This window comes from Solanum dulcamara, chromosome 3, assembly GCF_947179165.1.
Source record: "Solanum dulcamara chromosome 3, daSolDulc1.2, whole genome shotgun sequence".
NCBI classification, from domain to species: domain Eukaryota; kingdom Viridiplantae; phylum Streptophyta; class Magnoliopsida; order Solanales; family Solanaceae; genus Solanum; species Solanum dulcamara.
Genome location: NC_077239.1, coordinates 79,620,036 through 79,643,084, shown reverse-complemented (window position 1 = coordinate 79,643,084; position 23,049 = coordinate 79,620,036). Strand labels below are relative to the sequence as shown.

At 33.7% G+C, this 23,049-nt stretch overlaps 4 protein-coding genes across 5 annotated transcripts; 3 read left to right on the top strand and 1 right to left on the bottom strand.

The window, feature by feature from the left end:
• The first annotated feature begins 264 nt into the window (after positions 1–264).
• Positions 265–5,639, top strand: LOC129883216 (NADH dehydrogenase [ubiquinone] 1 alpha subcomplex subunit 13-B). The gene is made up of 3 exons (XM_055957829.1): positions 265–629; positions 5,063–5,134; positions 5,249–5,639. The coding sequence occupies exons 1-3, from the start codon at positions 415–417 to the stop codon at positions 5,391–5,393; spliced, it is 432 nt and encodes a 143-aa protein (XP_055813804.1). The 5' UTR covers positions 265–414; the 3' UTR covers positions 5,394–5,639.
• A 1,883-nt stretch (positions 5,640–7,522) lies between these two features.
• LOC129883215 (uncharacterized) lies at positions 7,523–12,746 on the bottom strand. 2 transcript variants are annotated; one of them, XM_055957827.1, is made up of 4 exons: positions 12,240–12,746; positions 8,900–9,004; positions 8,749–8,805; positions 7,523–8,047 (listed from the first exon to the last, which is right to left on the bottom strand). In XM_055957827.1, the coding sequence occupies exons 1-4, from the start codon at positions 12,645–12,647 to the stop codon at positions 7,733–7,735; spliced, it is 885 nt and encodes a 294-aa protein (XP_055813802.1). In that variant the 5' UTR covers positions 12,648–12,746; the 3' UTR covers positions 7,523–7,732. The 2 variants fall into 2 exon arrangements, with proteins under 2 accessions (XP_055813802.1, XP_055813803.1); XM_055957828.1 differs by having other exon boundaries at positions 8,749–8,802.
• A 6,429-nt stretch (positions 12,747–19,175) lies between these two features.
• On the top strand, positions 19,176–20,395 carry LOC129881886 (probable glutathione S-transferase). Its single transcript, XM_055955998.1, has 2 exons — positions 19,176–19,493; positions 19,968–20,395. The coding sequence occupies exons 1-2, from the start codon at positions 19,185–19,187 to the stop codon at positions 20,328–20,330; spliced, it is 672 nt and encodes a 223-aa protein (XP_055811973.1). The 5' UTR covers positions 19,176–19,184; the 3' UTR covers positions 20,331–20,395.
• An 806-nt stretch (positions 20,396–21,201) lies between these two features.
• On the top strand, positions 21,202–22,775 carry LOC129881885 (glutathione transferase GST 23-like). The gene is made up of 2 exons (XM_055955997.1): positions 21,202–21,659; positions 22,376–22,775. Exons 1-2 carry the CDS (start codon positions 21,345–21,347, stop codon positions 22,742–22,744), a joined length of 684 nt encoding a protein of 227 aa, XP_055811972.1. The 5' UTR covers positions 21,202–21,344; the 3' UTR covers positions 22,745–22,775.
• Positions 22,776–23,049: the final 274 nt, after the last annotated feature.

Genomic DNA, 23,049 nt, shown 5'->3' with positions numbered 1-23,049 from the left:
GCTATCGTTCCTATAAGGAAAAGGAAATAGGCGGAAGTTGAAGTTTATTTTAATATACATAAATAATAATAAATCAAATATAAAAAATAAAATTAATAATTGAGTTTGAAAATTACAAAAAATAATAATTCAAATATATTTTTGATCCTTATACACCATCTTTATTAGGATCACCCAACAGTGAGAATTCACACTATCACCCACAGGGTCAAGCTAAAGTGTCACATTCCAATCGGTCAATATCCCTCGACCCGACCCGACCCGACCCGACCCGACATCATCATCTATTCTTCTTCTTCTCAAGCATTTTACAAATCGCAGTTTTGTTCTCCATTATTCCTTTGAATCTCCATCACTGTAAACCTCAAAAGCAGCTCAAAAATCTCAAAGGAAAAAAATCACACTGTAGGAAAAATGACTGAGGCAATGATAAGGAAGAAAGCCGGAATGGCTAGCGTGAAAGACATGCCCTTATTGCAAGACGGTCCACCACCGGGCGGTTTTGCACCGGTTCGATTTGCTCGTCGGATCCCTAACACCGGTCCAAGTGCTATGGCCATTTTCCTTACTGCTTTTGGTGTTTTCTCTTGGGGTATGTACCAAGTCGGCGTAGGAAATAAGAAGCGTAGGTATGTAATAACCATATGGGTATGTTTATTTTGTCTTTATTTGATCTGGGTATGTGTTAATTTTTGTTATTTGAGAAAAAGTTGGTTCCTTTTTTTTTTTTGGATGATGTGGGTGATAGCTGATTGTGATTCCTGGTTCTAAAAATGTTACTGAATTTGTGTGCTTTGGTCGACTTAAGCTGATTAAAGGTTCGAGCTTCTTGTTCGTTTCCTTTTAGTTTATTTGATGAAGGTAGGTGAAATTTGAGACTTTTATCTTAATTGGTAAGTGGAATTAGATTGAAGATAAGGTTTTAAAATGTGTGGATTCTGATGAAAGTGCAGTTCTAGGCTGTGATTCATGATGATCACTAGCCCGAGTTTTTGAATTTATGGATGGAAGATGGCAGTCTTGAACCCAGTTCTTGAGCAAGGCTGTTGATCTCTGGTGGGGGTGTACAATTCAACAAAAATGTGATGATTCTGTGTAAAAGTAGAGTTTGAGTAGGTTACTTTTACGTGTTACTACAAATTGGTCTTGGTTTATTGCTTTCTTTTAAGTTTTTTGTGCATCATTGATAATCTGTCATTGTTGACTTGAAGTAATTTTTTGCCACTTAAAAGAAGTTGTTTCTTTGCACCTATGGACGTCCCATCATCAGCAGAACTGCTTTGATTAGAGGAGAACCAGAATGTTTGTGGTTTGCGGTTGTCTGTTTGTCAAAATAAAAGCTAGTACCTCATGTGACATGCTGACTGTGATTATTTCTCGTACTCCCAAAATCTTCGAAATAGGCAGAAAAAGTTTGATCCAAGTGGAAGGGGCATTCTGGATATCAAAACTTTTGAGTTGTTTTTGTTAAGGTCAATAGAATGTATTATCCCCTCTCAACACATTCCAGTGCTTTTAAAGCCGCATGAGATGGAAACACCGGTTAAAATTGGTAAGCAATAATAGATCATCGAACTAAATGTACTCCATCCTTGAATACTTGCTAGATTGGGATTTTCTATGGGATAGACTCCAGCAATTGTCCTGGAGCTTTCAGTGACTGTAGATTTTTTAGATATGAATGAATTTTGATGAAGATTCCTCTGCTAATAGTGAAGTCTTTAAGGTATTGTGTATGTCAGTTTTCATGTTATGGCCCTTTTTAGTTTTGTATCTTCTGAAGAAGAATATTTGGTAAACTGCCTAGTGTAACCAGAAATCTGATGAATCATCTTTTTGAATGATAAGTTTCCTCGAAAATGGAATTTAAGATGGAGTGAAAGATAATGGAGTTTCTAGTTAGCAGGATATTTAAGCTGGTTGGCGGGTAGACTGTAGAGGGGTGGGGACGCATAGACATAGTCCCTGGAGTTTTAAATCTGTTGGCCAACTGAAGTCGAGATGGAATCCCACTGGACATTTCTCCAATGTAGGAAAATGGAGAAGAAATGGTGCAGAATATTATTTTAAGATCTAGCCAATTGGGAACTGTCTTGATGCTCTGGTGAACTGTCATCGTGTGATTATTGCGAACCCTTGGACCCTTGGATGGAGATATTGGGAATGTATTATCCTAATAGAAATTTTCATTAACTATTAAAAATATGAAGTTGTCTTCATTAGTTATCTGTTTCTTATAATTCGTTGGGCAACACCATAAAGATTTATCCCATGGAGATGATAAAGCCTTTAAATTCAATGGCTTGAAAGTGAGGACACTCGTCATCGAGAATCCAATGTCCAAAGCCAGAGCTTAACTGATTCACATGTCCAACCTGAAAGTTTTTCTCACTCATATAGAATCCGAACTCAGATATTGAATAAGAGAACAAGAGAAGGAAGGGGTGAAGCCTCAAAACACAGAGCTGCCATAGAAGCATAGACCAAATAAATCCCCGAGAAGAGTTTGATGCTAGAATTGGTTAGAGTCATAGCCAAGCAAGTAAACTCTTCTCTAGCACCTGTTTATGACATCCTCGAGTGAAAGACAGAGGCGGCTGAGTGCCCAAGGTCTATGAAACTCAGTGATTATGAAAGTATTATTAGGTCCCCAGAATTACTAGCAAACTAAGACTCCTTAAACTGCCAGCGTTTTTTCATCTGCTTGAAAATTTATGTCTACTTTTTTTGGTGGGGGTGGGAGTGGGGGGATGGGGGATAGGTGTCACCAGTTTGCAGATCTTCAACTGTAAAGGGTTGTGATTGTCACCATTAACTATAGTACTTGTGAATCTTCTTATGTGCTCCCACCTTGTTCTTCCTATGCTATGAGAATTAATTAGTAACTTAATGATCTTAATCTCCTTCAAATACAAAAGATGATCTTTTAGTATAGTTTCACACTTTCCATGTTAAACTTAGCTTTTAGCTATGATCAATTTTCAAGAGCTAAGTTTTCTCCATTTACTGTCTTCGACTCTATTATTTTTCTTGTATGGGACTATACTTTTCTTTTAATCCTTCCTCATCTGTTTGTGTCTATGTAACAAGAATAGCTAGCTGCCGATAGTCGCCCTCTTTTGAAGACACTAAAATTGTGGGATATCCTGAATGGGATGAGCGACGTGGGGAATATCATTTCCATGTGAAATGATCTCCTAGGCACTGAAATTTTACTTCTCTGATTTAATAGTTATATTTTGGCTAGGACAAACCCTGCATAAATCAGAATGATGCAAAGAAGATTAGCATGGAAAAATCGTAAATGAGATCCATTATACAGCTTCTGAGGTCAATGTTAAACCATTTATTTGCTTTGGTCCAGATAAGTCAAAGTTCTAGCAACCTTCTTAGTAGTTAAACTGGTAGAATGGGTGCTTGGGGTCTTAGAAACAACACTGCTAAGCTTCACTAGAGTGTTGTTCTCTCTGGTGTGTTATTTACCAGTCTCTTAGAGGTTTTATTGTTCTTCCGTTTTATGATGTTTGGATGAATTACAAAATTTATTTGGGATTTTTTCTGATGAAGTAAGATAATATCATTGAAAAGACATCAGGAAGTTTCCAGATTACAAAAGATAAAAGCCTGTACGGTTTTATGCAGAAGTTTAAAAACAAAGTTAGCTCCAATACTAAAGTCCCTATGCTAGAACCATGGAGCTAGCAAAGTTCAAAAAAATTGTCAATACTGGTAACAGGGGTAAGTAAGTTAAAAATTGAGCAAGTAAACTAAACATCTAGCTTTCAGGGGTGGGGTGGGCTGGGTGTTGGAGTTGATATTCCATCAAAACACCTGTAGTTTCATTCACTCCAAACAACCCACAAAATGACTGCTGGAATCATTTTCCAGATCATTTTTAATGGCTATCAACTCTCCAAAAAATGCAGTTGATATAGGCTTCCTTGATGTGTCTCATGATCCCAAATAAGCCAAAAATGGAGAGGAAGAAACTACACAATTTATTTGGAATTTACATGCTTTCTTTTTTTATTTGGAAAAATCACATATAGTTTGGACATTCCATAAACAAGAACATAGAATAACCAGCTGGGGGAATTCTTCCTAGAAATAATTATCAGCTAAGATATTCATATCTCTGTTAACCTGAAGTATCGATTGGATCTGTGGAGTTGTCTTTAGCCGGTGTCATAATAATTTGTGATATTCCCAACAAAGGGATGTCGGTAATTAGTGAAATCACAATGAACAACTCACCTATGTTATTCTTAATGATTCAGATTCAGCATGCTGGAAAATCTATATTGTGTTGTCAGATTTTCCTCTTTATGTAAATTCGTGTTTAAGCATTTATCATGTGATAAACTCATAATAGGATTAAGTGCCACTGCTGTGGGACTCTGGATATTGTTTATTTATGTTAATTATCAATTGTTTGGATATTAGACCTAGTATAAATAAATAAAGATGTCTTCACTCTAAAAATCTAAGTTTTGAGATAACGTAGTCACACAATTCAACATGGTATTTAGAGACAAAATTATCCTTATGTTTGATTACCTAGTGTTAAACCGCCATGTTATTTTATCTATGCTCTAAATGGAGCAAGTGTTAAGTCTCACATGGTTTGGGAGTCTGTGCTCTAATATCTACACATTGTTTTGGTCTCTTCTCACCTTAAGCATACATTGGTTGAGGGCGTGGGCTGTTGTCTTTCTATATGGTAGTGGATAATTTTCAATCCATGAGCTAACTTTTGGATTTGAAATAGTCCCAAGGTCCATTTCGCTTAAGCATGGTATCAGGGCTAGATGCATCATTGATGTTGTTTTAACCTATGTTGGGTCATCATTTGTTATCCATGCTCTGGAAACTTGGGAGCCAGAGCTCTCTGATATTGGGGTTCTTGTAGGAACTTGGAAAAGCTGTTTGATCTAGGACATTCCTGAAACTCCCTTCTTATGTTTTGGAATATGTGCACTGGTTGACACCTTTGTGGTTCCTAAAACCACCGGCAATCTCAAATTTCTTTAGAAAAAGTTCTGATAATAGTTGCATTATGTAGGGTGATAAAGGAAGAAAAATATGCTGCCCGAAGGGCTATCTTGCCCATGCTTCAAGCTGAAGAGGATGAAAGGTGAGCCTTCTTGAATTTGTTTCCATTCCATGCTCCTGTTTACTTATTGTAGTCTGAACTCGGTTTGATTTATCCTATTGCTTTTTTATTATTATTATTATTATTTTTATTCAGATTTGTTAAAGAGTGGAAAAAGTATCTTGAAGAAGAAGCGAGAATCATGAAGGATGTTCCCGGTTGGAAAGTTGGTGAAAGTGTTTACAACTCTGGGAAATGGATGCCTCCAGCAACCGGAGAGCTTCGTCCTGATGTCTGGTAAGATTTGGTAATCTTCCAGGACGTGCAGAACGAAAACTGTGTTTCAGTGGAGTTAAAACTTCCCTTTGGATTTCTTTCCTCATTGGAATAAAAATGTACCTGCAAAGCCTGTGCAGCATGCTTAGGACAGGATTTGCTGTAACGTGATTAGCGTTCTCCCTTCTATCTGCATATGATTTGGAATTTATAAGAGACGACAATGAAAGTTTCATGCTCTCTAGTTGTTAGTTCAGATCATTTTACTGAATAGACCTCCTTGTCTCCAATATTTCAGTCATCATCCATTTTTCAAAGTTCTTTTTTTTCCAGTTACATTATGAAAGTGGCTTTTCCAGCAGGGGTGTGCAAAAACCGAATCAATCAATAGGCCGAACTGAAAAAAGTGTTATTGGTTTATTGTTATTAGGGTATTGGATTAATGGTTATTTAATGGTTTTATAAAAAAAAAATATTGGGTTATCGGTTTGGTATTGGTTTTTAATATTGGGTTATTGGGTAAACCAATAACTCATTAAGGCTTAGAATTTACTATTTTAAAATTTACTCATACACAAATATCAAACAAAAAACATTAATTTAAATATATAATCATTATATCATACTATCATTGTCCTACACAATTCACTCTTCACACTACTTCATAGTTCACAATGTATTTATCTTTAAGGTTTTGCCGCTTTAAATTAACAAAGTCAAAATTCAAAACCTAAAAAACTAAGAATAATGGCTACAGTTTGCAAGTTGTAGGCAAGGTTTAGGCGATGCCTAGGGTTATGAACTGTGAGTTTGATTTCTCTTTCTTTTTTTTTTTTACTTCTTTTCTTCTTCTTCTCTATACCCACTTTCTCAAAAAATTCGACTTCGTTGGTAAACAATTTAGAGGTTATTTTATCCTAATTGGGGTTAAATTTGATGAGCATTTGAATTTTTTTTTTAAGAAACTTTTTTTCCTTTTTCAGTAATGTTCAAGATTTTCGAAAATTGTTGGAGAAGTTGTATATTTATTTTGAAAGCATTTTCTTATTGATTAAACTGAAAATCGAACTGTTAAAGACTAAAAATTGATAAACCGAAAACAGATAATAAATATTTAATTGGTTTGGTTATCAGTTTAGTATATTTAAAAATCGAAAATTGATAAATCGAATCGATAATACTTAAAATCGAACCAAACTGACTGATACACACCGAACCAGAAATTACCAAACCAAAAATTCCAACAACCCGAGGAATCGACAGAAAGAGATGGGTCGGATACTGGAATCTGCCTCGGGAGAAGCCAAATCTAGCAGAAGCTATTGTTGAATGTTTCTGACAAATAATGAGTTATGTTAAAGATTGTTTCCTACTTACTGTCACTTTGATTTTTTTAGTTCTTTTCCACTTTTCTTAATAGTATAGTAAGTAATATTTATTTTCATAATCTCTTGGAGCTTATATGGTAAATCTGTGCTATACCAGAGGCAAATAACCTCAACTAATACAAAGAAAATTGAATTTCTTTTCTCAAACAAAACCAAAAAGATTAATGGAGGTGACTAAATTCCCTAATATCACTTTACATAATTACAATATTTTTTTTTGATAAGCCAAACTAAAGACACCTCAATATAACCAAACACAACTTTACGAGATCATAAAGGCTATTATGAATAATTGCTATATAACCAAACATAACTCTACAAGATCAACAACCAATAAAGACCACTTTCTTGATTTTCACGCTGGAAAAAACTTACGTACGTCAGCATTTTCAATTCCATAAATCGTTTAACCATAGCAAAACGATGTGAACTGGGGAAGCATGTTCGGACCACTTGCTAGCTATGTTGCTCACACTCTTCAAAAATATTGGCGGATACATGTCAAAACGAGTACAACAACATTTGAAGAGAGTCCGAGCAACAGAACTTGTCAAGGAAACAGGTTCTTTTCCAATACAAATACTTCTTTCTTTTTCTTGACATTCTTGTTCAGACATGACTCAGGCCTGATTGTGGTTATTTTAACCAACTTTTTTTTTTTTGCCTTTTCAGAATTCAGTTCATTGAGTCCAACAACATGTAGTCAGTCGAATTTATTCGTGAACACTACTAAGCTAGCCCCAAGCTCATGAACAGTTCTAGAAAGTAGCAACAACAAAACTTGGAAGACATTAATATCAACAAAATGTGGTTTTACAAAAGGACTGGTAGTCTTCCATTCACGCCTTATAATTATTCAAACAAACACAAAACTGCATCAAAATTACAGAAAGACAAAATCAAACATTTCCATAGTTTTGACTTCAAAAGCACATACTACCACTGCAAAAGTAGTAGAGGCTTAGTGAAGTAGAAACTAAGGTCCAGTCCCATCTTCTTTATCAGCATCTGGTAAGCTCCTGTAGGTACAAAAGTTGTTCGCGATCTCCCAGCTCCAATCTTCCTTCCTTGTCACATACATCGGTGGCCAGCGGTTTATCCTCACATAGTGTTGTCTTATTTTCCCATCTTCAAACAAGCTAGTTACTATGGAGTAGCAAGACTCATGACCACCCCATATCTTGTCATCTGGTTCTGCAGTCTGACTTCCATCTGGGAGGAAATAACGGCGCAGAGGACGTCCTGTTCCATTCCAGTAGGGATCGAGCATGCGCCAATACGCAGGAGCTTCCTGAGGAGTTGTTGTCAGAAGTAGTATAAGTTGCAGTTATACAAGGATTATGTTTCTCTTTTATCCTATGACAGAAACTAGGGAAAGGAAAAGAGGGAAATAATTTTCTCCTTTTACTTTCTTTTTTCACTCTCTTGTCAAACTAAAGAAGTTTCATGACCTTCTCTTTATTTCTCTAGTTTCCAATCAACGTTTTATTGATTCAAGATGCATTAAACTTTGAAGAAATAACAAGCAAAGGCAGCAGCAGGAGTGGTTCAAATAGCACTTACAGGATACAGAACCAAGCAAACTGTTTCAATTTGGCAGAAGCTGACATCAATAAAAGCAGTAAAATTTCGGGAAGAACAAAAGGTTGAACATAATGAATAAGAAACAAGGTAGATATTTTGCATTCTTACCAACTCCACTTGCATAGCTACACAAAGTGACCGATCCCTCAAAAAAATTGTACGTTTAAACTTCAATAGGACAGATTAAGTGTTCTCAAGCACGTACAAACTCTACCAACTCAATTTGTGTGAGCTGCAGCCATGCATGATTTCTATGGGTGGATAATGCCTAGTCATGGACTTCAAACTGGTAAGTAAATCCAGGTTAGACTTAGACAGGAAAAATATGAAATATGGACTTCAAATTAGTAAGTAAATCCAGGTTAGACTTAGAAAGGATAAATATGAAATAGGGACTTCAGCTCATACCTCGGTGAAATGGAATTCCCACACATGATCATACAAATCTTCCTTACTTATTCGCTTCTAATTAATATATGAAAAAGTAACATCAGACAAATCAAAAGAAGGTAACAGATTTTGTATGTGCAAGTGCTAAGGAGAGAGTTCCAATACTCACACGTTTACCATCCATTATGGACACTGAGTAAACCGCCAACTTCGACAATTTGTTGACTTTTGCTATCCGAGGTAAATGTGCTTTGCCTTGCCATAATTCTTCACACTAAAAAGAGATGCACAAGAAAGATCGTTGATCTGTTGTGAAGTTGTAAATAAATGTGCACATGACTTCATCTAATCTTTATTTAAAGGGGCGTTTGGCCATGAAATTCACACTTTTTTGGAGATGAACTCCAAATAAACATGTTTTGGCCATAAAATTTCGGAATTCAACTTGAAGTTAAATTCTAGTTTTTCTATTGTTTACTCGCTAAGAGCAGATGCGAGACTATAACGTTATTTTACAAAAGATGAACTCTGAAGTATAAACATGTAGTGAAAGGAAACAACAAATACTGAGCAAAGCTCATATCACTTTTATGGAACTGTTGATGGCTCCAAGAAAAAAGGGTATTTCAATGTTCTAATTCTTCCTAAAAAAATTACCATGTTCACTTCTCAAATGGGAACTCTCCAAATCAAAATTGCTTATCAGTACTCCAAAAAGAATGACTCTCAAGGTAATGAAAAAACAATGTCCAGAAGTAAAAGCTGTGCTGGTTATCACCCACAACTGAAGTACTACAACTAGTTCAGGCAATTGAACTCCCCAAAAGGAGAATAGAAACTCACATGCAAACAGTAAGATTCATGTCACCTAGAGAAGAGGCTTGGTCTCGTCTTAACTTCTGACCCTAGAGGACAATGAAGTGGGATACTGAGCAGTGGCACTGACCACAGCTGAGTCGAACACAATGTTGATAACTCATAAGATCCTACTTTCCTCACTATAGGGTAGAAGAATGACTAGTGGCATCCATTTATTTACGGATGTACCAACAATATGGGTATGCGTCCTGATTTGCTATGAGAAGATTTCAGATTTGTGCTAAATAGCATATTATATCCCAAGTTATGATTTATTTATTTTCTTCATTAATGGTATCCGAATCAACTTGCACGCACCTTGACTAATCCATAGTGCAGCCTGTCCAACTCACAAGTATAAGTCACCAAGGTAATCCTACCAATATGACTTAAGTAGATGGACCCACACAAGTGGTGTTGTAACTAAAGATTGAAACCTAGGATTTCCACGTTTTTAATCCCAAACCTCAACCTAATTTTTCAACCTCGAGAAAGTATCTTACTTTGCTTTTAGGCTGATTTTTTGCGAGGAGCGGTTCGAACTCCCAACAACGTGGTGGTTCATAGCCGTTAATCTTCTAAGCTTTCAGAAGGCTATACTCCACATTATGGTTCATAGCCATTAATCTTATAGGCCGACAAGGTAACCTACCATCAAGGCTGAAGTAGATGGACTCGCATCAATTGTTATACTAGAAATTGAAACCCGGGATTTCCACGGTGGCAATCCATTCCTCAACCTAATTTTTCAAATCCCAGAGAAAAGTACTTCTCTTTTAGGCCGGTTGTTGACGAGAAGGGGTTCAAACTCCCAACACCGTGGTTCATAGCCATTAATCTTCTTAGCTTTCAGAAGGCCATATTCCACAATCAAAATTGCTTAGAGTCTTCGTGTGTATAGGCATAGTTTTCCTCTATGTCCCAAGATCCCTTCTTCCATATTTTCCTTGAAACGCTAACTGGTTAGTACTCTTCAATTCCACCACTTAGTCTGCGGTCTGTTTGCAAGTCATTGCTTTCTAACTTTGCTCTTACGCTTTACATCTAAGACTACTAAGTTGGGTGGTCATTGGTTCTCCTGGAATAACCTTACAGTCATGAAATGTAGTTCTATGACGGCTCTATTTGAGTACGGTTACCTCCACCTCTATAAGTTATTAGGCGATAATTTCTCTCTTTAATTATGTGTTAGCTACCACCAAATCATAAGCTGCATATTTTTTTTCCAATTCTTCAAAAACCAAAACCAATTTCTGACCTCTAATATAATTCAATTAACACTAGTTAATACCCTTATGCTATCATTGCGAACAAATCACTTGCAGTAAGGGGATATGTTGGGTCTTAGTTACCTGTTTGCAACAGGTGAAGGATGAAAATTCCTTCTGAGGTGGTTGATTTTTTTAATTAAAGAAAACATAGCATAGTTTTAGAAAAAGAGCGCGTGATGTGCCTTCTTAAAAGTGCGCCTTCTTAAAAGTGCTAAAGTCCCAGATCAAATGTGCAAGAAGAAACACAAAGACAAAGTGCTTTTTATATAATTGGTTGTCACTAAAGGAAGATGGTAAAATAGAAGAAGATCCACATGTTCTTCACAGGAAAAGAAGATCCAATTTTAAGAATCGTCCGTCAAGAATTATGTTCCAGTAACTGGTAAAGCAATTAAGAGCAAGAAACATAAGAGACAGTTGATCTCCAAAAATTTGTCATCTTCCCAAAAACCAACTAGAAATGTCCAGAGAGGACTTGCAAGCCAAAATTGACTCAACAATAATGTAATTGTTAGCTACTCCTAAACTTACAACAACAACATAGCCCGTGTAATGCCACAAGTGGAGTCTAGGAAAGATAAGAGTGTTTGCATACCTTACCCTATCTTGGAAGGCAGAGAAGTTGTTCCCGACAGACCCTCAACTCGAGGAAAAGTATTTCAAAGCAGGTCAGGAAAAATATAGTGAAAATGAGGAAGTCATAGAAAAATACTATAGAATAATAGAAAGCAACACAAAACATTCTAAAAAAAGAAACAATTAATACAACAAAATAATTAGATAATCAAAGTATAAGAAACTACAGGAGTAATAATACGAGTACTAGTATGAAAGGATAAGCGAGACAACACGCTACTACCTGCTAACCTTCTACCCTACTTCTACCTAATTTGTGTCCTTCACAACCTCCTACCTAAGATCACGTCCTCGATCAGTTGAAACTATGTCATGTCCTATCTAATTAGCTCTACCCAATACTTTTTCGGCCAAACTTTACCTCTCTTGAAACCATCAATAGCAATCTCTCACACTTAGCCAACCTTTCACACCTCCGCAATGGGGCATCTGTCTACTCTAAACTTACAACATAGTAAAAGTTCTTGCTTTGATATATCAATTTTTAAAAATAAGTAGTAAATGATAAAATCAACTTTCTACCATCCACACTTCATATTTGCAAATGAACAATTTCGCTGATAAAACCATACAACAAAGCAGACGAAATTGTAGTAACAAGTGCGAGATTTTTAGATAATTGCTAGTTTTATAAAGCTCTTAACCCATCTTAAAAACAAAAAAATAATCCAGGTATTGACATGAAATGAACCCTAATTTACCAAAATTGAATTTTGGACCATTCAAGTAGATGAAATTCCAAACCTTGGAGCTCCAAATCTTATCATCAGAAGCAACATTCCTCCATCCAGAAGATACAAGGAGACACAGTGCCACGCTGCGTGCGTCGAGACAGCTCAAAATCATCAACATTATATCTGAACCAAGAACAACTAATGGATCACTCAACCGACCCGTTTCACAAATTCTCCATTTCTTCTTCACTTTCTCTGCAAACCCATCTTTCAAGATTCCACCTTTATCATCTTTACCCCCGAAAGAGGGAAACCCAGATAAATCATCTTCAACCCCAGAACAGAGCAACCCAGAAAACCCATCTTCAACCCCAGAACAGAGCAACCCAGAAAACGCATCTTTGAGTTCTTCAGTAATCCTGATGGTCTTCTTTGGGTTATTGTTATGATCAAACTCACAGGTTCTGGTTTCTGTCATTGGGAGCAATCAGTAAAAGGGTGTCCAGAAAATCAAGAATTTGGATTTTGATGGGATGAAAAAATTGATTTTATAAGGCTGGGGCGGTGGGTTTGGGTTTTACGGGGAGGGAGTTTGTTGTAAAAGAGCGCGCCACTCAAATGTTTTAATAAGTTTTTTAAAAAAATAATAATAATAAAGAATTATATTATTTTATTCTATGGACTTTTATAATTTTAAAAGATGTATTATCCATTTAATACTAGTATGATGTTATAAATATACAGTATTATAGATGTTCATTCAGTATTTTTACTGTTTTCTCAAATGGCTTACAAGCAGCTTGTAAGTAGCTTTGTAAGCAAGTTTCTTCAAGTAACTTGTAAGTAGCTTATAAAGCAGCTTTCTGCTACTTGGAAGTGGCTTCTTTCAAATAACTTATAAGTAGCTTACAGAGCAGCTTTATTTCTATAAATAGGAAGTCAATTCAGTTCATTTGTACATTAGTTCTGAAGAGAAATAAAATCTCTCTGTAACCCCCCTTTTTTTCCAGTTATGTCTCTTGTTGTTCTTGACATTTTTTTTATTATTATTATTTCATAATATATGTGAGTATTGTATGAGGCAAAGTTGAATTTAGTGAAAGGAGCTAATTAAATCACGGCACATGACAAAATCAAATACAAAGGAATATTTATGGCGATCCAAGGAGAAGAAAAGAGGCTAACCTCGGTATGTCACTAAGAGCCTCAACGCCTACCCATGTAATACTGTAGGACGACACATGTCTGAGCATTTGAAAGAAGCTTTACCCAATGGTTGTTCGACGCTACGAAGGGCCTTTCGAGATTATTGCCAAGGCCGGCAAAATTTCGTATCGGATCGATATACCTCATCATTTGATGCTACATCCAGTCTTCCACGCTAGCTAATTGAAATCATATTTTAAAGACGTGGAAGATAAAGAGCGGGGGCAGTCTGGTCGTGCTCAAATATTTATTGCACCACCAGCCATGGACAAGCAGGTCGAGGCAATTATTGATCACCAATTAGTTCGTGGCAAGGGCTGGAACAACTCGAGCGCTCAGTTCCTTATTCATTGGAAATGGATGTCACCGGAGGAGGCAACATGGGAGAAGTATGAGGACTTGTGGCAGTTTTGCGACAAGGTCCATAATTATTTGCATTTGTGTGGCGCCGGGATCGTCGCCAAATCAGGTGGGGGAGAATGTGCCACCCCGCAAGAGGTTATATTAAATTTCAGCGTTTATGAGGGCCAGGCAAAATCATATCGCGCCTCAACGAGCTCCGAACCTGCTTGTCAAAACAAGTTTCAAAGAGCTGCACCAAAACTAAATGGGGCAGCGTCCTTTTTGCCATTTATAGTAATATTTGACTAGCTTTTCTCACCAACTCTTGTACTTCTGTAAAGATAGCCATTTTTAGCATTTTCTCTTGGGATCTTTAGTCACTTTGTTGTAGTTTATTTTCAGAGTCTATAAGTCCCTTTGGACAACCTCATTTGTAATAAACACTTGAAAAACATATCGCAGAAAATTGGCACTTGTCTCCCAAAAGCTCTCTTATTTTGTTCCAACTATTGGGCTGTTTGTATGGACTAGTTTAGAGGCGTTTTTATTCTTGCACTTGTGTGCTATATTGTTGTTAGGACTGAGCCTTAGCAAGTTGTGCATGTTGTTTTGGTTGTCCCACGAGCTGTTGAAAATATGCCCGTGACAATATTCTTCATTCGAACCCTTCTTTTCTTCTCCTCTAGACTTATTTCTAATGTACAGACTTCTTCTTCTTCTTTTATATTACCATTATCATCATGATATCCACCACTTTCTTTTACTTTTTTTTTTAGAGGAATATTTGTTAGTGGAAAAAATGATGATGACAAATTAGGTTTTGATCTCGGTGACTCATAAGACATTATGATTACTTTTGAATTTGATTTTTTTTTCAAAAATTAATTAAGTGATATAGAATATTTTATGAAAGTGTAAGGACTTGTTCTCAAAATAACCTAACGGATTATTACACATTCTTATCACATAATACCCCCTAACATGAATGAAGGGACAAATATGATAAATTTCACATACTTTTTAGATATTTTTTTAAAAATCTTTTTTCATTTATCTCCGATCATTTTATTTTGTTAATGTACACTTTTTTAAAAATAAAAATAAAATAATAATTAGTGACACGATATACGCATACACAATATGTAAGTAATATAGATAAGGACAACATCAATTCATAATATATTTGTATTATATATTAATTAAAAAAGTCCACATTTTAAATTAGGTAAAAATATTTACTAATAAACATCTCTATTTCAAAGTCCACATTTTAAATTAGCAATAATCATTTAGTAAACATCACTATCTTAATAATCTTACTATGGTACATGCCAACTATATATAGTGGAAGAAAAAAAAACTGGTAGAAAACATGTACTAATTCACAAGACAAATTACAAATATATACAAAATAACATCATGACCAAAGTCATAGTATTTTCACTAGTCATATTAGCTGTTCTCATTCATACCGTAAATTCTATGCCCCTTACGGCTGGATATACGGTTCATATCCTCGACATGCTTCCAAACAACGATACTGTTTTAAAATTTCGTTGTCAGTCTAAAGATAATGATTTTGGAGACAAAACCCTTAACGTAGGTGGTGAATTTAATTTTTCATTTAATTGGCATGCATTTGGTGGTACTCGTTTTTATTGTCACTTTTATTGGGACACTAAGCAAGCATTTTTTGACATTGTTAACTCTGATGTTAGCAATGGATGTGAAAGAACAGATATAGTTACAAATCATTATGAATGTTTTTGGATGGTACAAGGAGATGGATTTTATTTTTCAGGTCGTAATTCTCCTGAAGCTTATGTTAAAAAGCATGATTGGAATTAATGTATAAGATAAAGTTTAATATGATTAATATTAATAAAATATAAGTTGTTGTTATTTTGTGTTATATTCTAACCTTTTATTTTATTTGTTTTGGATTTTACTTTGCACGACATAATGATTTTGCTTTTGACATGCACATAGTAAATTAATTTCAAGTACGGATATCTAAAAAAAAATGTTGCACTTAACCTCATGCAAGATAGTAAAAGTCTTGAGTCTAAATCCGTCAAAGAATGTCGACGTAGATGTGATTGGCCAGAATGACAAAAGACAATTCAATCAGAATTAGACTCACTTGCTAAACGTGAGGGTTTTGGACCTGTAGTCCAAACCCCTGAAGGTGTAAAACCAGTTGGCTATAAATGGGTTTTTGTGTAAAAACGAAATGAGAGAAATGAAATTGTAAGATACAAGGCACGCCTTGTTGCACAAGGATTCTCTCAAAGACCCGGGGTCAACTATGAAGAAACATATTCACCTGTTATGAATGGAATAACTTTTCGATATCTCATTAGTTTAGCTGTACATAAAAATCTTGAAATACATCTAATGGATGTAGTTACAACTTACCTTTATGGTTCACTTGATAATGAAATTTATATGAAAATTCCAGAAGGATTAAAATTGCCTGAAGCATGTACTAAGTCTCGGAGATGTACTCAATCAAATTGCAAAGATCATTATATGGTATGGAACAATCAGGGCATATGTGGTAAATTACCTTAGTGAGTACTTGATAAATGAAGGTTATATAAATGATGTCATTTGTCTATTTGTTTTTATTAAGAAAATGAAATCAGAGTTTATTATACTCCCCGTTTATGTTGATGCCATAAATCTAATTGGAACTCCTAAAGAGGTCCAAAAGGCAATTGAATATCTAAAGAAAGAATTTGAGATGAAAGGTCTTGGAAAGACAAAACTTTGTCTAGGTCTGCAAATTGAACATTTAACAGACGGGATCTTTGTCCACCAATCTGCTCACACTGAAAAAATCTTAAAACGATTTTACATGGACAAAGAACATCCATTAAGTACCCCAATGGTTGTTCGATCACTTGAAGTGGATAAAGATCTATCTTGACCTCCAGAAGAGAATGAAAAACTTTTTGGTCCCGAAGTACCATATCTCAGTGCTATTGGTGCACTTATGTATCTTGCTAATACACCAGACCTGATATAACATTTTCTGTTAATTTGTTGGCAAGGTATAGTTCATCCCCAACGTGAAGATATTGGAACGGTATTAAGCATATTTTGCATTACCTAAAGGGTACCATTGATATGAGTTTGTTTTATACTAACAAAGGTTGTGCAAACTTTATTGGTTATGCAGATGCAGGTTATTTATCAGACCCACATAAAGCTCAATCTCAAACAGGCTATCTACTTAGGAACTGCTATATCATGGCAATCTATAAAGCAGTCTATTGTTGCTACTTCTTCAAATCATGCTGAAATAATAGCAATTCATGAAGCAAGTAAAGAATGTATATGGTTGAGATCGATGATACAGTTCATCAAAGAAAGATGGGGCTTGAAAAATGATATCAAAGTACCCACAGTTATATTCGAAGACAATGTTGCATGCATAACTCAATTGAAATGTGGCTTTATAATATTATTCTTCACACATGATCTCTAGAAGAATGGTGATATTGATGTACAACAAGTTCGTTCGAGTGATAATCTTGCAGATTTATTCACAAAGGCATTACCAACATCAACTTTTGAGAAACTAAGATATAAGATTGGAATACGTCGTCTCCAAAATATCGAATGAAGTTTTCATCGGGGGGTAAAATACGCGTTGTACTCTTTTTTTCTTAACCAAGGTTTTGTCCCACTGGATTTTCCTGGTAAGGTTTTTAATGAGGCAGCACTCAAGGCGTATTATCAGATGTATGTACTTTTTTTTCCTTATTAGGCTTTTTTCCACTGAGTTTTTCCTAATAAGATTTTAACGAGACACATTTTTTTTTTATGGACTCCAATCAAGAAAGCAACTTGCAAGTAACTCAAGTAGAGAGGATGAAATTATGGTCTTCATCATGAAAATAATGAGGGAGCAAATAATGTGTATTACAAATAATTATGTACATATTTTTCTTTTGTACATGAACATCCAAGGGGGAGTGTTGTAAAACAAGTCAAAAAGTGGATGTCCATGGGACTCACTTTCACTGTAGTGAATAGTATTTTCACTGTAGTAAATAGTATTTTCACTGTAGATGAATAGTACTTTCATTGTAACTCACGCATTTTACTGTAGCTCGGTCGTTTTTTTCAACAAAGTTTGCCTATAAAAGGCATTGAATCTACAATGAAATGGGACACCGAGAAATCTCTCAACTCTGTTTCTTTCTCTTACTATCTCTCCTTCTTATTAATTTGCTAAGTTGGTTTATTTTATAACAATTTCTCTTTTTTTGTACACAAAATGTTAAACAATGTTTTTGCATATTTTTGTTTATTACAACTGAATGAGATCGATCTAAACATCAAATGACTGTATGCATATGTAACAACAAAAAAACTCCTTATTATAGCAGTTATGAAATTATTTTCAGACGAAATAGTGCTTATATAATAAGATTTAATGTACAACAACAATAACAAATAATAACATAATCTAAAAAACTAAGATATACGCAAACCTTATGCTTGAATTGTTTATTCTTAATTTTTTTTAGGGACCAGTTAGACTGATGTCAATTTCAACTCTGAAATCAGAATTGTTTCTTATGATTTATTAAATCCTTAATTATCTCGTATAATTAATCATGACCGTACCTAAATAATATGATTATATTTTCTATTCATTGTTTTATCAAAGGACATCCGTGCAATAAAAAAATAACATCAATATAATAAATCAACTAAAGGGCAAAAGAAATGGAATCTCATGTAGCAACTAGAAACAAAACACATTTAGATCATATCCTTGGATTTTAGCAATCATTTATAATTAATTAGTTTATGTAATAGACACAATAATTAATTAGAAGGACACCAATTTGCATGAAAGGCTCAAACATGATAATTTCAAGGATATATAACTATGTAGGTATTTACATTTTAAAAATATTTATATTATCAGTGTAGTCTAACATATTACATTAAATTAGTTATAGTTAAATTTATCATGCTAATTACTGTTATCGATATGGTTTTCTTACATCTAATCCCATCAAAACTTCAATGTTAAGTGTGTTTAGACCAGAGTAGTACTAGAATATTGACGACGCTATAAAAAGTGATGAAATGATAAATACTCCGTCATATCTTATTTAATCAGAGATTTTGAGATCTCGTGTTTGAGCTCTAGATATAAAATTATTTTTGTTAAAATGTGTGTTATCCGCACTATAAAACTTTTCAGCACGAATTCAAATTTAATTTTGTCCCTATGAGGATGTCAAACACCTAATTGAAAAAACATGGTTTTCTTACAATTACCTTATAACTTATCTGATTGTATATGTATTTTTATATCGTCAGTGTGTATAATTTTAAACTTTAATTTCAAAAATAAAGTGGTCCATGAAACTCTAGCATGATTTTTTCATATTTATTGGACTTCTATCCTTTCCATTATATGCATTGGTTCTTTTATCAAATGGAAGAAGTACAACTCCATGGAACTTCTTATAATTTGTTTACTTATAGGGTTATTTGGGCTCTAAAGCTAAAAGGAATACCTTTTGAGTATATAGAAGAAGAACATTCTGATAAAGGCTCTTTAATTATGAAATATAACCCATCTTTCAAGAGATTTCCAATTCTTTTTCATGGTGAAAAAGTAATTTCTGAATCCATGTTGATTATTGAATATATTGAAGATACTTGGCCTCAAAATCCACTTCTTCCAATTGATCCTCTTGATAGATCCATTGCAAGATTTTGGGTTAAATTTGCTGGAGATAAGGTATGGTTTTCTCATCATGTCCTGTATTCGATATTCGTTTTATGACTTAACTAATCTGAATTTGTATCTCATGAAAGTCTGATTTTTTTTTACAGTCAGATAATAAGAAAATAACTCAATTATACCTATATAAAAAAATAAGGTTGTTACTTCAATAAGGTAATATATCATACATAATATCCACATGGTACGACTTTAGAAAAAAATCTCATTTTCATCCCACTTAAAGAAACTCATGGTGATTGAAATTCGAGTTAATTTCTTTTTGTTTTTGTTTTCTAAGTTGTATCACATATTGTTATTATGTAAGTTCATGAGTTGATGACGTAGCTATATTTATATATTTTTGGGATCATATTCAACTTTTTTCACGATGTTTATTATAAATTGATTAAAATTAGATAAACATCTGTGAAATCAAATTATCCCCGTTTAATCATAAATTGATTTGACATCAATTATATTGTGATATAGGGGCATTGTATTGGGACAATGTACTACACAAGTGGTGAAAAACAAGAAAAGGCCATCAAAGAAACAATAGAAATGCTCAAAATCATAGAAGAACAAGCCTTTATTGGAGATGATGAAAATAAATTCTTTGGTGGTGAGAAAATTGGAATTGTGGACTTGGCTTTTGGAGTAATTCCTCATTGGCTTGAAGTTATTGAAGATATTATTGGTGTGAAATTATTGGAACCTAATTTGTTTCCTCATTTGTTAAATTGGGTTCAAAATTTCAAAGAAGAACAAGTCATCAAAGATAATCTCCCTAATCGTGATGAAATGTTTGTCTTTTTAAAGAATCAGAGAGAGATGATATTGTCATCTTCTTGAACTTTTACTTTGTAAAATTCTCTATTATGTTAACCATTTATAAATAAAAATTCTCTTCGTTTTAATTTATTTGTTGAGTTACTGTTTTGACAGAAAAAATATATTCTACAACTATTACATTTTTGAAACATTTATTATTGTGACTTATATTATTTTTATGTAATCTCTAAATATATAAGATTGAAGATTTATGTCCAAATTTACACCTTATATTAATTAATTTGACCTTCATAATACTCCGAATCAAGCCAACGAAATTAAATCAGGGCGAGTAATTTTTTTTATTTCTCATATCCAATTAGAAAGTTGAAATAATTATTTATTCAATCACATCACCTCTTAAGTGATCTGACGGGTTGTTTTTGTTAAACTAATATCGACCATTAAATTGGAAATTGGACAAATGTCACAAAATTAAAGGTAAAATGCATGAACTAACAACTATCTACCTACGCAATAAAAAAAAAAAAAAAAAAAAGTCAAGAAGTACAAGTTTTATATAATAAGAAGGAAAGTTTGAATATATTCTTAAAGGAGTTAGCTTGCATACGAGTTTATTGAAAATAATTTCTCTATCGTTTTTAAGTAAGAGTAAAATCTGCATATATTCTATGATTCTAAAAATCCCTCATGAGATTATACGGGGCATGTTATGATGATGATTGTGATGATGATGGAGTTATTCTTGATGAATGAAATGTTCCACATCGAAGAATAAATGAAACCCTAAACTCCTTATAAGACTTAGACAATCATCCACCCTTTTAGCTAGTTTTCGTGGTAAGTTTTAAGGTGTGACTAAAATTGATAATAAATTCATAAATATATCTACTATACGTATTATGATTTGAATTCAACTGAAATTCATTATAGTATAAGAAAAAAGTGTGCATTATTCTAAACTTTCTCTTTAAAAAAATTCAAACTTTCTTGTTGATCAAGCATTATAACCTTTCAAGGATTCCTTTAAAATGACACTAAAAATGATGAAGAGAAATTAAAGAAAACTCAGAAATGGATCAAGATTTGAAGCTTCATGGATCATGGCCAAGTCCCTATTCATTAAGAGTAATATGGGCTCTTAAATTAAAGGGCTTATCATATGAATACATAGAAGAAGATCTTGCAAATAAAAGTGATTTGCTTCTGAAATATAATCCTATTTTCAAAAAAATCCCAGTTCTTGTTCATGATGGAAAACCAATTTGTGAATCTATGATCATTCTTGAATACCTTGATCAAATATGGCCAAATCAATATCCATTGCTACCAATTGATCCTTATGAAAGAGCTTTGGCAAGATTTTGGGTGAATTATTTTGAACAAAAGGTAAGATATTTGCCCTCTAATATGCTTATATACATAATCTTTTACTTTTTTTTGTGTTTTGCTTCTGGAGAGTCATATGCATGTATAAACTTTGATTAGCATTTTAATAGACATATGTTTTCATCAAATTAACATGAGAAATATTGCAACTTGGAGTACTTATCGTATTATTTTTGGATATTCAATTTTTAAATGTTAAATATTGAGTTAATATAATCTTATGTAACTTCAAAAATGAGTTAAATTGACTTTCGAAAAGAAAAACTCGACAATTGATTTGGGACGGAAGGAGTACTCTTTTATTACACGAATTTTTTTAATTTTACTCTTTCTTATACTTTAAGTTATATATGTAATATAGTTAGCAAATTGCCTTTTACTGTAACGGGACTATAGTGTTGAATGAAATTCCATGAGTTAAAATACTTCAAGATAAAAGGTACGAACCTTTTCCACGTTTGACTATAGTTTAAAATTACATTTCGATAGAGATGACAAATACAAAACTTTATAGTTTAAATTTACTCTCTTTTATACTTATTAGGAGATCTGTCGATATTAAGAACAAATATAAAACAATTTGCTAAGGACAAGGGTATATATGACCCCAAAATATTCCGATAAAATAAAAATATTTTCTATAATAATTAGAGGGGTAATTTTTTCAAATCCCTAATCATTTTTTTTAATGATAAACTTTTAAAAATGTTTTGCAGAGTGTATCTCTTTGGATGATATTTAGAGCAAAAGGGGAAGAACAAGAAAGAGCAGTGAAGGACAGCTTGGAAATGTTGAAAACTATAGAAGAACATGCTTTTAAAAATCAGAAAAATAATATATTTTTTATTGGAGGAAAAATTGGAATAGTGGACATAGCCTTTGGATGGATTTGTCACTGGCTGAAAATTATAGAAGATGTTGGAGGTGTCAAGTTGTTTGAAGAAAATTCATTTCCTAATTTGCAAGATTGGATGAAAAAATTCAAAGAAGTACCTTTGATAAAAGAAAGTCTACCTAATCACCAAAATTTGTTTTTGCCTTTTAAACTTAAAAGAGACATGTTGCTATCATCTTTATTTTGTTGAACACATTGTATAAAAATAAATATAGTAACTTTCTTATGTTATGTTGCTGGTTTCAAATTCGAATAAAAAAGAAGAGTTGCGGTAGATTGAAAATTAATGTAAAATTAGGCGATTTCATATTGAACCTGGCTTATTTGGAATTGGGACATAAGTATTGTTGTTGTATTTGGTGTTGGTGCTGTTATTGTTGTTGTATGTGTGTGTATGGGCATGTTCTCTTCTTGTAAAAAAATTTCAATGTTTTTTAAGAATTTAAGTTGTGTTGTATACAATTTTTTTTTGGACCATCATGTGTTAAGTTGACT

Bases quoted from the DNA above. Each gene is read 5' to 3' on its own strand.
- LOC129883216 (XM_055957829.1), top strand. From the start codon at position 415: ATGACTGAGGCAATGATAAGGAAGAAAGCCGGAATGGCTAGCGTGAAA. The intron at 630-5,062 runs GTATGTAATAAC...TGCATTATGTAG, and splicing joins GTAGGAAATAAGAAGCGTAG to GGTGATAAAGGAAGAAAAAT. The intron at 5,135-5,248 runs GTGAGCCTTCTT...ATTTTTATTCAG, and splicing joins CAAGCTGAAGAGGATGAAAG to ATTTGTTAAAGAGTGGAAAA.
- LOC129881886 (XM_055955998.1), top strand. From the start codon at position 19,185: ATGGAAGAAGTACAACTCCATGGAACTTCTTATAATTTGTTTACTTAT. The intron at 19,494-19,967 runs GTATGGTTTTCT...ATTGTGATATAG, and splicing joins TTAAATTTGCTGGAGATAAG to GGGCATTGTATTGGGACAAT.
- LOC129883215 (XM_055957827.1), bottom strand. From the start codon at position 12,647: ATGACAGAAACCAGAACCTGTGAGTTTGATCATAACAATAACCCAAAG. The intron at 9,005-12,239 runs GTTTGGAATTTC...ATCTCTTTTTAG, and splicing joins ATAAGATTTGGAGCTCCAAG to TGTGAAGAATTATGGCAAGG. The intron at 8,048-8,748 runs GTATGAGCTGAA...ACAACTCCTCAG, and splicing joins GGGAATTCCATTTCACCGAG to GAAGCTCCTGCGTATTGGCG.
- LOC129881885 (XM_055955997.1), top strand. From the start codon at position 21,345: ATGGATCAAGATTTGAAGCTTCATGGATCATGGCCAAGTCCCTATTCA. The intron at 21,660-22,375 runs GTAAGATATTTG...AATGTTTTGCAG, and splicing joins TGAATTATTTTGAACAAAAG to AGTGTATCTCTTTGGATGAT.